Here is a 15,536-nt window from a genome sequence, read left to right on the forward strand (position 1 = left end):
CTACAATAGACTAGGTTTTAATATTTTTCATATCATAAGCAGGGTTTGAAATTGATCCCTTATTTTACATGAAATAAAAACAATTTCCGTTGCGGCAAGTTTGATTTCAACACAGTTGAATCCGTAAAAACCAAAGCTCGTTTTTGATGCAGGACGAATATCCACAATATTTAAAACTGCAAGCACCATGCGGTTCATACAATCTTGTTATTACTGTTAATTTATCAACTAATACAAACTCAAAACTGCATCCGGCCAGCAGCGCCAGCAATTTCAAATGGGGACTGAAAAATAGGCTTTCATTTTGGTATTTTTGTCAGTGCAACTTAAATCCTTTTACTGACCTGCAGAAAAAAAAAAGTAATAATAACAACAACAACAAAAAAAAAAGCCACCCAGATCTTCCCTATAACTATTATACAAGGGGGGGGGGTGGGGACGGGAAGGGAGGAACATCACCAATAATTCGCCCGCTTTTTAAGAAGCAGGCAATACGCAGAACGTGTCGATCTAAAGAAGCACTTGAAAGTTGCAAAATCATTTGCCAAGGTTTGGGTTCTGTGTACATTCAGAGCGTGGTGGCTGCTTCAATGTAAGCTGGGGTCACTACAAGCTGACAAAGCCCCTTGCCCTTCAGAGTGCTTCGGGGCGCCATAATTGGCCTGGGCCTAGGGTGTTGCAAAGGAACCATGGGGTGAACCTGGTGATATAGTGTAAAGCAAACAAGATGCATTTTTACTTTCTTTTAGGGGTGTCAATTTGGCTTGAAGGCTGGAAGAAGAGCAAGTGCACCTCGCACCTCGGGTGGCCGGCCTCGGGGATACAGGAGTCCGCAGCTGCACTATCCTGGTACCCTGGAGATGCAACTCCAACTTGAGCTTTCTCTCTCAACACTCAACAAAATGGAAAACTAAAGCGGGAGGGAACCGAGGACCGGAATGGAGCAGAACAGGAGAGAAAGCATGCAACTTCCAAGGGTGCCCGGAGGCAAAGTTCTTTTCTAATGCCAATGCAAAGTGCCCAAGAAACTTTTCTCTACTTACAAAAAAAATTTTTTTTTCATCATCATAAACTCAAACAAAGACACTCAGCTTGTGGCCACGTTTTCTATGCGTTTTGGCGGGGCGGGTATTTACAAGCCGACAGCCGGGACTGAAACTCAAACAGCGCGCACGCAGCGGCTGGAGTTCCCAAACTGCGATTCCTTCCACCCGAGAACACAAGGGGGTTATTATCCATGATCAACAACATGCTAAAAGTTAAACAAGAAAATGGTACAAAATAGAAATTATTACCATACATGTCCAGCATGCAGGATTAATATTTTTAATGCAGATTTTCGTATTTTTTTTTTCTATATAATCGAGCAGGCAATAAAACTGATGAAATTTGCGCGCCGAGCGTCCTGAGGCCCGCGCGCAACCCCGGGCTGAGAGGCAGTGTTCTCCCGACCCTGGACAGACCGGTCCATCTGTCCTTCCTCCGCTCAGCTTTGGCTCACGCCTGCGGGTACGCCAGTGTCCCTCTCCTCGCCGCTCTTTTCCTGGGGAGACCGCGCTCCGGACAGCGAGGAAGCGGCCCCGGCTAAGCGCGCAAAGTTCAGAAAGCCGGGAGCATCGGGTTGGCCTTGGCGACGCCTTAGGACTGTGCCTCGCCGCCCTCAGGCCCAGAATAAAGTTGCTTAGGGACCTCCCACCCTCTGCTCTGCCCCTGGCTCTTCTCGAGTCTAGGAGGCGGCGCTGGCGCGCAATGCCCTCGCCTTGGCCAAGGTCCCCTAACCGCCCGCGCGCCCGCCCGCAGCCCGCGCGCCCTTCCTCCCTCTCCAAGTCAAACAGTTCAAGGCTGGGGCCCTGGCAGGGGTAGGGTCCTGGAGGGTCCTGGGCTGGGGACTGGGGCGGGGAGTCCCGGCCGGGGCAAGGGCGGGGGCCAGACCGGCCACGACTCACAGAAAGAACTCGGGAGAGGAGGGGCTGTCGCTGGTGGAGCCCGCCTCCCTGAAGCCGGAGTTGGCGAGTTTCTCGCACTTGACCTTGTAGGCGTCTCTCTCGCGGGCCAGCCGGGACACCTCCTGCTTGAGCTGCTCCACCTGCTGAATGAGCTGTGTCTTCTCGTTCTCCAAGTGGTGCTTCTGTTGGACGCGTTTATACCTGCACGACTGGGCGTAGCCCCGGTTCTTCAGGGTCCGCCGCTTCTGCTTCAGGCGGATCACCTCGTCCTTGGTGAAGCCCCGCAGGTGGCGATTCAGCTCGCGCACCGACATGGACACGAGCTGGTCGTCGGAGAAGCGGTCTTCCACGCTGCCGCTGCTGCCCGCCGCAGTCGCCGCGGGCCCCGCGTGTGGCCCTGGCCCGGGGTGGCTGGTGGGCAGCTGCTGCGTGGGGCTGGCCGCGCTCGACGGCGGCGGCGACGCTTGGTGATGGTGGTGATGGTGCGGGTGCGCGTGAGGGCCCAGGTCGTCGTGGGCCACACCGGCGGCAGGGTACGCGTGGTGCGGGTGCGGGTGGTGGTGGTGATGATGGTGGTGCGCGCCGCGGAAGCTGTCGAAGCTCTGCAGCGGCTGTGGCACCGGGTGCGAGCCGATGAGCGCCTCCACCGCGTCCTCAGGCGTCAGGTTGAGCGCCTCAGGGTTCATCTGCTGGTAGTTGCTCGCCATCCAGTACAGGTCCTCGAGGTGGGTCTTCTGCTCAGTCGGGCTGAAGCTGGGCGACGAGGGTACCGAGCTACAGGGCGTGCTGAGTGGCGTGGACGACACAGAGCCCGCCGGCTGCAAGCGCGTACAGAGCCGGCCAGGGCGCTCCGCGCGACCCAGCGGCTCCTTCTTCACGTCGAACTTGAGCAGGTCGAAGTCGTTGACGTACTCCATGGCCAGCGGGCTGGTGGGCAACTCGGGCCCCATACTCAGCTCCGCGGCCATAGCTGACGCGGGGCGCAGCCGCCGCCGCCGCCCGGGAAACTTTGCTGCCCGCCGGGGCGCGCCAAGCCGAGCGCGCGGACGAAGAGTGGCGAGCAGGGGAGGCGAGGAGCCGAGGGCGCAGCGGGCCGGGGCTGCTGGCCAAGCCTTTGTCTGGGGACGCGGCGGCGCGTCGTATACTCCCGAGGCTGCCCGCTCTCCGCGGAGCTCGGGGCTGCGGCCGCGCCGGGGCCAGGCCGGGTGGAACCGGAAGGGGTGGCCAGGCGAGCGGGGCGCGCGGCGGGGTGAGGGGAGGCGCGGGGCAAGCGCCCGCCACTCGCTCTCTAGCTCTTGCCCTGGGGTTCGCTCGCTCGCAGCCGCTCGCAGCCTGGCAGTGCAGCTGTGCAGGAGCTGGCGCCGCCGCCGCCTTTTATCGCCTTCCTGATGTCACTGGGGCCCCCACGCCCCGGCGGCCCGGAGCGCTGGCCAATGGCTGAGCGGCCCCCGCGGCCAGGCGGCGCAGGGCGGGGCGCGCCTGACAGCTCCTCCGCCCCCCGCGTCAGCTGACTCGCGGCCGGAGCAGCCCTGGAGCAGCCAAGGCCTGGCCCAGGGCTGGAACCGAGTGGGACGGCCGGCCGGCTCGGGCCCAGCCCCTCGCCCTCCGGGGCTCGGCCCCCGCGTTCTCGCCTCCCGTGCGCCCCACCCCCAGACCGGGCCACAGCTTCCACCCTCGCGCGCTCTCACCTCTTATTTTACACTTTGCACTCCCCCAAGTCCGTGTCACCCCTAAGAAGGCTCAGAATGAGTGTCAGGACGACTCCTTCCGGACCCTTTGTTCCCAAGCGGCCCCCGCCCCATTGGGGACGCTCTGTATGTCCGCGCTCCTGCGGGCCGAGTGTGCGCTGCGCGTGCCTGTGTTTCTGGAGGTCTGCGAGTGTGTTGCGGGAAAGCGGGGTTAGGGCTCTAAGAGTTGTGTTCAGATCCAACTCTTGGCCTTGAGGACCCTTCTCGGGCCAAGCACAGTCCTCTCCAAATGGGCAGTGTCCAAACCCTGAAATGAGACTCCACTGGCTCTCCGCGCCCCGCACTTACCCCACCCCCAAATGCACACGATGAAAGGAGCGGCTATTGAATTGGCCAAAAGACGCTGAACCTTTTCTCCTACCAGATGCCCAGGACTCAGCGCTCCGAGGCTTGGGGCCGAGGCCAGCCCAGGACGAGACTGGGTAGCTCTCCGCTGCCGGAGAACCGGCCCTGTTTTTGTTTGAACGCTTTGTAACGATTAAGCAGATCCGGCCGTCAGCTGGCCTGCCGCGGAGAGGCTCAAATAGGCATAAAGTGCGACCCCAAGTGGTAACTGTGCGCAAAGGCGCGCTGAGCCTCTCAACCAGCAGCTGGAGGCTTGGACAGCGCTTTGGGACTAGGACTTGCCACCTGGCCCAACCCAAGCCAACCCCGGACTCAAGCTGTGTACGCACTGAAGACTACAGGTTCCTCTTGGACAACACACACAAAGTCCTGGTTACATCCGAGGACTCAGCGGTAGCACTTACCCTGGTACCCACGCTGAAACGCATGCCACAGTTCTCCAGGTCTAATTCGGTCAGCAAGGTTTGGGGATAGGGAGGATCAGTGATTGAAAGCAAAAATAGAGAAGGGGCTTAGGTCTCCCTGCCCCGGAAGCTTCCGGGAGCGCAGACGAGGAGTCCAGAGCGCATCGCAGTAAGCATGTAGACAGCGCACAGCGTGCCGTGCCCATCCTACCTAAATTCAAGATGACCCGAAATAAGAAATAAGGGGTTCTCCTCAAACCCCCGGTCTGGGTACTGAAATTGGAAGATTCGCAAATTCGCTGGATCCGGATCCCCCGCCGCCTCTCGCGTCGCCTTCTGCTCTCCAGTTTGGGGTACGTGCAGCGAAATGCAGGGGAAGTGCGCATTTGGTGAGTGTGTCCCAGTCGCTGCTGAGTCCGGACCAAGGGAGCAAGGGAGCAAGACCAATGCGAACGCAGCCAGATTTTTTTTTTTTTTTTTACACTGTAGGAAGGTAAGATCTTTGCAATTAATTGGGGAGGGGAGAGATGCGAAACACCTGCTCTATTCTCTTGTGCCCTCAGTAAAATGGCTGGGGGGGGGGTGGTCTAGGGCTCCCTATATTTAATAAAATTAATATATTTTAACTAAAATTTAGTCTGGACGGTTTGATTCCGCAGATGCCATGTTTGGAGAGCCTGGTTTAACTCTCCAAAATGTGCGCTCTCTGTAGAAATGATTTCTTCCGCCTTTATGTAGAGCTTGAGGCAGGTCTCCGCTCCACTCAGGTCCAAAGCTGGGCGTTAGAGACACGCCCCCGCCCCCATGGCTGTCCCTGTCGCGTTTGAGCCTGGTGAACGCACACTTGGACCACGGGCAAAGGCCGGAGCGTCTCTAAGCCCGCGCTGCGGCCAGCCGCCTTGAATCTGTGAGGAGTGTGGCTGAGCTTCGAGAGAGCAGGACAAACACCTCTGGCTCTCTCGGAAATGAGCGAACCCAGGGAGGTAACGCCCTCCCTCTGGGGCCCGCCATCCTGGGAGCGCGGTAGGTGCCGTGGCCTTCTCCCTCGGTTGTGCCTCTGCGAGTCCTCAGATCTATCTGACCTTCGCCAGCAAGGACCCAGACTCTTGTCTCAAGAGTGTGACCTGCTGAAGCCCTGGGAGAGGGGGTTCCTGAGGCCCCAAATCTGGATTCCAGCTGTCCCCCTCTCCCGCGAGTGCCCTGTCACTGTCTCAGGCTCTCGAGGACTCAGGCTTTGTTTGGGGCTGGGTGGGAGGGTGCAATCCTCTTTGACTCGGCTGCAGTCACCCGCCTTCCTGGACTCTCACTGAGACTGTGGGTTTATCACTCAAACTGTGTGGGGTTGTTTTTTTTTTTTTTTGCCGCTCTTTGCAAAGCTACTCCCTACTCCTGGACTCAAACTGCTGGAAAGAGCTCCTTACCTTCCAGGCCGGGTGAAGGAGGAGCGCACGCAGCTCTGGCATAGAGGCCCTGCAGGGCAGCCTACCTTTTTTTTGCATCCCTGCACCACCATCCCTCAACCCAACGCCGGCTCCTGTGTTGCTCCGGCTCCCCCATTGCCGTGCCACAAACCCCCGCGACCTCCTCCAGGTAGCCACCACCGCTGGCCACTGTCTCTCCTAGGAGCGCCCAGGGCAGAGTGCCTGCATCAAATCCTTGAGGAGAGACCCTTGCCAGACCTCTACACCGCACTCCTACAGAGAAAGACATTGGGGGAGGGGGTGGAGCACAGACAGAGGAGATGATGAGCAAAGTAGAGAATTGAAAAAGTTAAAAGAGTAAGGGAAGGGGACCCAGAAACAGCCTCGCTGGAGGGGCGGCCAGTCAAGATCTTGGCAGCCAGAATCGGTTTAAGGTGCCAAGTGTGTTGTTTCTAGCCGCTAAAACTCCAATGTCAGATTTTCATTCAAACTGAACCCTCTTCTCTCCATCCTCCCCAAGCTGGACCTGAGGCAAATTGTCTTGGACTCATCGCTTTGGGGTTTTTAGCTCCAGCAGTCATTAGAAGTGATTCAGGAGGCTCTTAAGAGATGAAAACCACTACAGAGTCCCCGAGCTTCTGGGAGAGGGTGAGTTGCTCCTTGGGGGAACTCCAGCCCAGCGCTGGGCTCAAGGGATGAAGTATGTGGCTCCAACTTCGCTCGCCCCTACCCTGTCCGCTGGGTCACCAGCGACGGACTGGGCGGCTCTCCTTGCAGCGCGCGCCACTGCCCAGCTCCGCGTTCAGCTACAAAGTCGGCGGCAGACCCCTCGTTTCTCTGAGGGTTGCAGGTTGTTTGTTGCTTAGGTGGGCGTCTCTGTATGTGCGTGGGTACAGCGAGGGGAAAACAGAAAGACAAGTGAGTGTATGTTTGCGCACTCTAGCGCGCACGTGTGTGCTTCAGGTAGGGAAGCGGAAGCGCAGCACGCGGGACGCGGACGCACCAAATCGCTCAGCCGGCAACTGCGGTCTCAGAGCCCTGAGCCTAAAGGATTGTGCGACCCGCCTCTCCAACTAGAGGCTGGTAGTTCTAAGGACCTCTGGGCCGAGTTCTTCCGGGGAGAATCCTGAGTCAAAGGGAGTTCAGAGGACTCCCTCATGCATTTGCATGTGGAGAGCCTCAAGGATCTCTTCTAAGGAACAGACCTCTCCGGCACCTTTGTTGACCCAGTGGTTGGGGTGGTGTCTGATCTCCCACCTCTAATGATCTCCCCCCACCCCTGGCCTTCAGCCCAGAGAAGAGCGCAGAGCTTATTCTGCCCACCTTTCTCCTTCCCTAAGGCACCTGGGCCCTTCACAGTAGCCATCAGATTCCAATCTAGGATTCTCAAGGAGCTTTTGTTGAAGTTTTGAGTCCTGCCCAGTGGCTCTTAAGCAGTGGCTAGAATGACTCTACACACATGCAGGGACACGGACACGGGAGGGACAGCTTGATATTGAAACTTTCACCTCTTTTCAACGTCTCACGTTTTTACTTCATTTAACTATGGCTACCAGAAAAATGTAAGCTTAAATATGGCTCAGTGTAGGTATATCTAACAACCAATGAGCAATATCACCCCTCCCAGTAGATGAGATATTTGACAATAACCATTTTGTACAGAAATTTGTAAAGTTTTGCCATTCATTCAATTCTCATAACTACTCAAAGAATGGGGGGGGGCATTCTCATTATATGCAATATTAACAAGACTCAAAGAGGGTACCTACTTTTTTAAAGTTACACAGCAGTAGTGAGCTTCAACTCCAGCTCCAAGTGCAGTACTGGGAAAGCTGTGAAGAGCATGGTCTCCACTTCAGCTGGAACCCCAGCCAGGGAACACAGTTTTTCTCCAGCTATCTCTAGGTCAGGGTTCTAACTCCAAACAGGATTAGTCATAGTTGACCTTCTAGCATGTGCCAAGCCCAAGGCCAAGAGCTCAATGATAAAGGCAATATACATGGCAGACCAATGACCTTGATTTCCTTCTCCTTCCCTTGCCTCCTCCACAGGAAGTGATTGAGGAGAGAGAGAGAGACAGACAGACAGAGAGAGAAACACCTATAAGAAGAGGAGGCAGAAGCCTCCCGAAGGTGAGGGCCCTTTTCCCTTAGGATTAACCTGATCTGTAATCTGACTCTTGATCTTTGCTTATACATAGGCCCCCACTCATCCATCTCTTTGTCCATCTGTTGGGCCCACTGATAAAGAATAGAGGTGACTCAGTGGTAATGAGAGGCTCATTGATATTTAAAGCCACAGTTCAGTGAGGGATTACCAAGAGGGCTCTATTCCTGCCCAACCTCCATAACACCAAGGCACAGGCATCTTGAAGTTCCTCTACAGCCCAAGTACAGCCTGCCACAGGACCGTTGCACAGGCCATTTCTCTGCCTAGAACAAGTTGTTCTGTTTCTGAAGGATTGAAGCAAAGGGCATGGTCTGTGGGTCTCCCCAGAGGTCATAAGAATGTGGAATGCAAATGGGCAAGCAAGTGGGAAGAACCTACAGGGAGGACAAAGGCCCTGGTCATCCTAAGTAACGCACACCAGGTGGGGCAGAGCTCAGATTTGAGGGTAGTTTAGCAAGTAACGCAATAACATTCAAGGAGATGGTTTTGTCAACTAGTCTAAATATATGTGTTTTGGTGTTTTGGTGTTTGGTTTGTTGTGGGGTTTTTTTCTCCCCAATTCTTGAGACAATGTGGCATAAACACAGATCCCTGAGCCACAGTCTGGTCTCATAGGTCTGTTTTTAATGAACTTCCTAGGTCATTCTGGTTCACGCAGCCCAAGCAGCACACATTCCCCATGTTCTCCTGGAGAAAGAGGATCTGTTGCTTCATCTTAAGTCTCCAGTCCAGTGCTCACACCAAGAGGAACTCAAAGTTGTGTAACAAATGAACAAATGGATGGTGAGATGGCTTTAACAACCAGCCAAGCATTGATGCAAATAAGCAATATAAAGTCTCTGAAACATTTGACCTTTCCTGTTCATCCTCGAAGCCCCCTTTTCTCCCATAATTAACAGTCATCCCTGATCACGTCATTCTCTGTCCTGTCCAGACCGAGGACCGGCACAGAGGAAATCAGGATCCTGTCCCCCTGTCCTCACTGCCTCCCTCCTTCTTCGCTGGGAGGTTCTTCTGGCACCAAGAGTCCAGCTTCTCTACCACTTGCTCATCACAGGGGAAATGGCTGTAGTCTGTCTACTGCTCACCGTCCAATCACCAGGTCAGGGCTGTTGCCAGGCCCTGTTGAGAAAATAATTCCGTTTGGCCATTCTGGAAGCCAGGCTCAATTCAGCCAGGAGTGACTGTAGCCATTCAATCTCTTGGGTTCCCCCCTTCCACTTTTTTAAGAAGTGGAAGTGGAGAGCAGGGGAAAACCAAACAAACTACTTTCTCATTGTAAAAAGAAATAAAAATCGACAACGTTGTTTTTAATATCTAAGTCTTAGAGCTATAATTTGCTGTATGTACTGCACACTCTCCTGTGTCATTGATGGAGATCTCATCTTTGTTTTCAGCCACTGGGTATAGCATCACATTCAATGACAGTTCTGTAGGTTAGTTTTGTCCAGTCCTGTACTGATGGACAGTTAATCTGATTTCTATCCTCCACTTTTGCAAACAATGCTACAACAGACAGTTTTGCACTGGCCTCTTTTTGCCCACGGGCAAGCATTCCTGTAGAATAGATATCAAGAAATTAAATTGTTGGGTTAAAGGATAGGAGCATTTTTAGTAATTTTCCTCTGGAGTGACTGGTGGGTTTAAAACAACCAACCTTTTAGTCTACGGCTAAGCTCCATAACCACCAAGCCGTCAGAGCCCTTTATACCCCGTGTTAGCACCGTCAAGTTAGCCTCTAACAAGATTGTAGCTATTCCATTTCCCATGAGAATATAGGAGAAGTGCCTGTTTTATCTAGATTTCAAGTGTCAACTCTCTTCTGTCCAGTGCCAGGTGGGCTAAGATTCCACCATGCTCATGTCTCCCCTTGAGGAATTCAAAAGCCTCTCCTTGCAGTTGGAGAGATGTTGTGAGGGCAGTGGGTCCCCAGTGCTGGGGGATCCCAGGAGAGTGAGTCCTGGGCTAGAGGCAGGGTGGGGCAGGCAGAGAAGGCTGCAGAGAGGAGGTGACGCTTGAGGAATGCATGGAAGACTTGGCAGGATCAGTTCATGCAAAGATTCGGGAGCCTGGCCCTGTCTCTGAGACTTGGAGGTTGTTTCAGAAAGATTGGAAATGCAATCTCTTACTCGGCCCCAGGTGTGTGTGGGGGGTGTTAGAAGAGAATCTCCCCACTGGAAGCCACACCTTCATTTACTTGTAGCCCCTGGAAGTGCAAGGGTTACACCCAGCTGCTAATCAAAAGACTGAGGTTTAAAATTCACCTGGTGGCTCCTTGGAAGAAAGACTTGCCACCCCTATCTATTCCCCGTGGAGCATTCAGCTAGGAAATGCTATGGGACAGGCCCACTCTGTAGCCTGGGGTTGCTACGAGTCACAATCGACTTGTCAGCACCTGGAAACATCAGCCACATAGCAGGTGATCAGTTAACGTTGGTGGAAAGGAAAATGTTTCCTTCTCTCTCTCCTCTCATAGAGACCAGGCGTGCCCAGAGCCAGTGACTGTAGGCCAGGTTCCATTCTGGGCCCCAGAGAGCTGGCCAGATGAGCCCAGCTCAGGAGCCCTTTCCTAGGACCCCATGCCGGCCCAGTGCCAAGTCCCTTTCACCTCTGCCTGTTAGCGATTGCTTTTGGTTTCTGTGTTGACAACCCCTGTTTCTGTGTTTGGAGCCGCTGTTCAGTGCCATTTCCTGATTTAATATCAGCGCCAGCAAAGAGCAAGGATGCACAGTTAGCAGTTTTTGCTCCAAGTATTTTTCAAATTCCCTTTTGATGTAAGGGTTGGGTTTGCAGCTTCCCCGATCTTGCTGAACAGGGAGGAAGGAGCTGGGGGACGGAGCTGAGAGCCAGAGGTGGATGGTAGAGGAAGGAAGACCCAGAGAAGACCCAGCCAGTCTAGGTGAGCTGGGGGGGGGGGGCTAGCTTCTTTCTAGAAAGGGGATGACAGAGAACTCAGGAGGGACATGAGGCCAGCAGCGAGGTCTGCTGGAAGGTGTGGTTACTGTGTCACAGAGCTGCTGTCACCGTTGTCTAGGTATGTCAAGGTGTCCATGGATGTCCATGTATGTGTGTGTGTGTGTGTGTATCAATCTCTATATCTACATCAATATCTATATCTGTATCTGTATTTATCTATCTATCTATCTAATCATCTATAACTATATCACAAAAACAAAGAGCTGAGAAGCTTAAATAAGCTGTAGTTGTTGTTATGTGCCATCAAGTCTGAACCGACTCATAGCCAACCCTCCAGTGGTTTTTCAGATGCTGTCAATCACTTGGGAGGGTATTACCCAGCTTTCTTCCTTGGAGTGGTGAGTGGATTCAAACCACCTGCCACTGGCTCAGCGGCACAGGTCGATACCACTAGGCCACCAGCGCTCCCTTTAAACAGGCTAGCATAATGCATTCTGAAGTAGGAGCAAGTGAGAACCAAACCAAACCAAACTGGTTCTGAGGACAAGACAGGTGGAGAGCTCACTGGGGCTCAGCTTTTTGCCTGAGGCACCAGGCTGTCTGCACAATTGGCTGCTGGAGACCCTCCTGGTGGGAACTGATGATTTGATTGCACTACGATCCGTGCATCCACGAGTGGTGCAAACAGTTAGCTGAAAGGTTAGATTCAGGTCTCCCAAGAGATGCCTTAGAAATAGAGATTCAGATCTCCAGGCAAGGTGATCCACTTCTGAAAGCTCGCACACTGAAGACTCCATAGAGTTCAGTTCCACCCTGACCCACAGGAGGTTGCCATGAGTCCAAATGAACCAGAAGACCACTGGTTTATGTACAAATGGCCATTTACACAAAAGAGCACGCAGACACTCACTTTGAGCACAGGACATAGGGAGCAACTAGAACTTCTCAAGCAACGTTCTTGATGTTCTCATCCTCCTAAATGCAGGCACCCATGTGACAAGGTCTCTTGTCTACATCTAATGTCCCATCTCGGGGATTCTTCCTCTGAACCTGAGACCTTCTAAGCTCCCTTATCGTGGGCCCCCTGAGAAGCAAATGTCAAATGGCACAAGAAGGAGGGATCAGGATTCCCAGAGACAGTGTCTTCTGACCACAGTGCAGACCTGACACTGCAGAATGGACCACCCAGAGGGTGGAGGCTTGTGCGGCAGCCTCTCAGGCTAGGCCATGCGGTGCTAGGAAAGCTTCAGCCAGGCTCATGGGGAGCTCCTGAGCCCAAGTCACCTGTTGGAGGCATCTCAGTCTGCGTGGGCAGCACTAGCACACCCACCACCTCTCAGTTAGACTGGGAGCAGCTCAGAGGAAGCCTCTTGTCCTCATGAAGTCAGATGTGTGACAGCTGGGACTCCTGCAGCAATTGCCCTTGAGGGGAGCCCATGGGGCCCTTCCACAACCAGCACCCTCCCAGCATTCATGCAGCCCAGACCAAGTGTTCAGGCAATGAAATTACAGCAGTGTACACTTAGTTAGTGTTTTCTATCTGTGAGGGATCATGTCAAATCACACATCGCTCAGCTCCTTCCTGCATAGAACCCTATGACAGGGGGATGGCTGTCATTACCCTTGTTCAACAGATGATGAAACTGAGATTCTTGGAAATGAATTTCTTTTGTCCTAGGCTGCAGCCAACATGTGGCAAGTGAAGGATTCAAAATCTGCATGTCTCTAACCGCTGCACCAGATTACCTTGACCTAGATGCTCTCACTGTGGAGTCAGAGCCAACCCATAGCTGATTCGACGCAGATTTGTGAAGCTGTAAATCAAACAGGAAGAGGAAGAATAAGCAGAAGGCTCCTTTCCCTTTCTGCATCCATCATTCTAACACAGTCCCCTACGAAGACCACCCTATCTCATCAGGGCCAGTGCCAGATTGACCTGCTGGTCAGCTGCTAACAAAAGACCCAGGATGCTCATGGAAGCAAGCATTCTCTACAGCCATGTCTGTTCTTTGTCCTTGGGCATCACCTCCTCCAGGAAGCCCCCTTGGTTTTCATAGCTCCTTAGACAGGTTTCCATCACTGCATTAATCACATTAGGCATAACGTGTCTGTTGTTACCTCTCTAAAGAAGCAAAACAAGGTCTGAATCGAGCCAGGGTCCCTAGCAGTCAGATCACAGGGGGGGGGGGGGGGGGGAGGGGGAGGTGCTAGCACTGAAGAGGTGACAGTGCAGAGGGGCAAAGGAAAGGTGGGCTGAGGTGTCAACAAAACACCTATTGTTGTTGTTGTTGTTAGGTGCCATGAGTCGAGTACTACTCATAACAAACCTATGAACAAAAGATCTGAACCCTGTTCTATCTTGTGTTATTGTCACACTTCCTGACACACAAGAGCCCATTGCAGCAGTCACGGCATCAGTCCATCTAGTTGAAGAACTTCCTCTCCTTCGCTGACCCTCTGCCCTAACATCATGTCCCTCTCCAAGGAATAGCCCCTCCTACCAACATGCCCAAAGTATGTGAGATGAAGCTTCATCATTCTTGCCTCCAGAGAACATTCCAGATGCATCTTCTCCAAGACATAGCTGTTTGTTCTCTTGGTCTCCCATGGGATGTTCAGTACTCTTCTCCAACATCACAACTCAAAGGCCTCAATTCTTCTGTCATCCTTACTTATTGTCTAGCTCTTAGATGCACAGTAAGTGATATGGCCTGAAGTAAGACATGAAGTAAGATATGGCACAGTAAGACTATGGCCTGAATCAGATGCACCTTAGTCCTCAGACCAATATCATTACTTCGCAATAATTTGGAAAGTTCCCTAACTGCAGATTTTCCTAGGGCAATGCATCTCCTTATTTCTTGACTACTCATACCAAGGGTGTTAATTGTGGATCCAAGCAAGATGAAGCTTTTGACAGTTTCAATCTCCTCTCTATCCATCTGGATGTTGCCTGTTGGTCCAGTGGTAAGAAAGACACACATAGAAAGCAGGAACAGGACTTGAGAAACTCCCCTCTGGCGTTCAGACGCCCTGCTTGCATTCCCCAGTCTGACCACCAGGGGCCTCATCAACCCTCTGGCAGAGCTAACTTGCTTTCTCAGCAAAGCAGTGCCTCCTCATCTCACCCCGCTCCTGTGTGCCACCAGGCCCGTGCTGGTGCCCTCCAAATCCTTAGCATCTTCTCGGTGCCAGTGGCCCTGTGGGCAGCCCCAGCCAAGGAGTGGAATTACGTATTTTTTTAAAATTTCTCCTTAATCATGAACTTAATTTAGCTGCTAATCAGGTTACCATGGTGACTTGCACTGAATTTATAGCTATTTCCTAAAGTGCCTTATCCTCCGCTCTCTGGGTAAATGAGTAAAATTTGGGTGATGTGCAAAGTGCATAAATACTGGGTGTCCTAGGGAAAGGTCGGATGCTTCTGTTTGGTCTGTTTCTCTAACTAGCTAATGTAGTTAAGAAAGAGCTGTGACTGGGCAGATCCCAGGTGGGTTCTCCTCCACAGTTTTCCCTTCTGAACCTTCAGTAGATCCTGTGTCAACGGGGTGAATTGTGGGGTCTTATCTCTAGGCCCCTGCTGGTCTTATAGTCTCATCTGTGTAATGCCCCCCATCTGCTCCCTGACTTCCAGTTGTTCCCTGCTATCCCAGAATGCTCCGGCTTCTGTGTTTTTGTTTGCACTAGAAAGTTCTCCCAGACAGCAAGTGTTCACTTCTCTCTGCGTCCTGGGAATGACTGGGTTTATCTTGAATCACACCTTATTCTAGGGTGGTATTTGGGAATATAGCTCAGCGGTTCTGAGGGAGAGAAATGGGCAATCTCCTCCTGAACCATTTACAGTAAAGAAACCAAGGGAGAGTCAGTTAGAAGTTGGTTCTGATCGCAGAGCAGTGCATTGCTCTTGAGCACTCTTGCGGGTCCTGCTGTCGCTCTGTGTGGCAGGAGGAGGGTGGCATGCTGGCCAGGAGAGCAGGGCTGAGCGACAGAGCAGGGCTGGTGACAGCTTTCTTTATTCTCTTTACCTGGGAGGCTCACCTGTGTCCATCACAGTATAGGCACGCAGGTGACACAGTTCAGTTTACACCTGTGTATTATCTCAGGGCTATGGGACTTTCTAATTAAAAGCCCCCCTGAATCTCGCAGAAGGGACCTCATCTCCAGACTGGAGGCCACAATTCCCAGGTTTCCCCAGAGGACTCAGGGCTGGCTGCAAATCAGCTCTGGGATCAGCCACAGTCCATTAGTGAGTGTCCAAGGCTCAGGGCGCCAAAGGAGCTACCAGCGACGGCGCCAGAGTCTACTCAGGGGAACGCAAAGCCACCTTCAATTATTGTCTTGGCCTGTGTCATCCCCTCAAGCTCACAGCCCTGCACTCTGAGCTCCCCAGTCCCTTTGCAGTTCTGGGTGTCACAAGAGACACCTCCCTCAAACCTCTCAGGTTTCTGAGGAGCAGACTGGCTCCTCTGCAGCAGGCAGCCTGCAGGGAAAGCGGTGTGAACTCCAGAAGTTACAGACCCTCGACACTTCACCAAGGAAGACATTCAGATGTCCATCAAGCTCATGAAGAAATGTTCAAAATCCCTA

General features: G+C 53.0%; 1 protein-coding gene across 1 annotated transcript; it reads right to left on the reverse strand.

Moving 5' to 3' along the window:
* Positions 1–1,037: 1,037 nt before the first annotated feature.
* On the reverse strand, positions 1,038–2,914 carry MAFB (v-maf avian musculoaponeurotic fibrosarcoma oncogene homolog B). The gene is made up of 2 exons (XM_006881529.1): positions 1,928–2,914; positions 1,038–1,850 (listed from the first exon to the last, which is right to left on the reverse strand). The coding sequence occupies exon 1, from the start codon at positions 2,912–2,914 to the stop codon at positions 1,943–1,945; it is 972 nt and encodes a 323-aa protein (XP_006881591.1). The 3' UTR covers positions 1,038–1,850; positions 1,928–1,942.
* Positions 2,915–15,536: the final 12,622 nt, after the last annotated feature.

The sequence above is a fragment of the Elephantulus edwardii genome, unplaced genomic scaffold, assembly GCF_000299155.1.
Source record: "Elephantulus edwardii isolate Elephantulus edwardi_28Jun2011 unplaced genomic scaffold, EleEdw1.0 scaffold00015, whole genome shotgun sequence".
Classification (NCBI taxonomy): Eukaryota; Metazoa; Chordata; class Mammalia; order Macroscelidea; family Macroscelididae; genus Elephantulus; species Elephantulus edwardii.

Excerpts from the sequence above, each read along its gene's own strand:
- MAFB (XM_006881529.1), bottom strand. The coding sequence starts at position 2,914 with ATGGCCGCGGAGCTGAGTATGGGGCCCGAGTTGCCCACCAGCCCGCTG.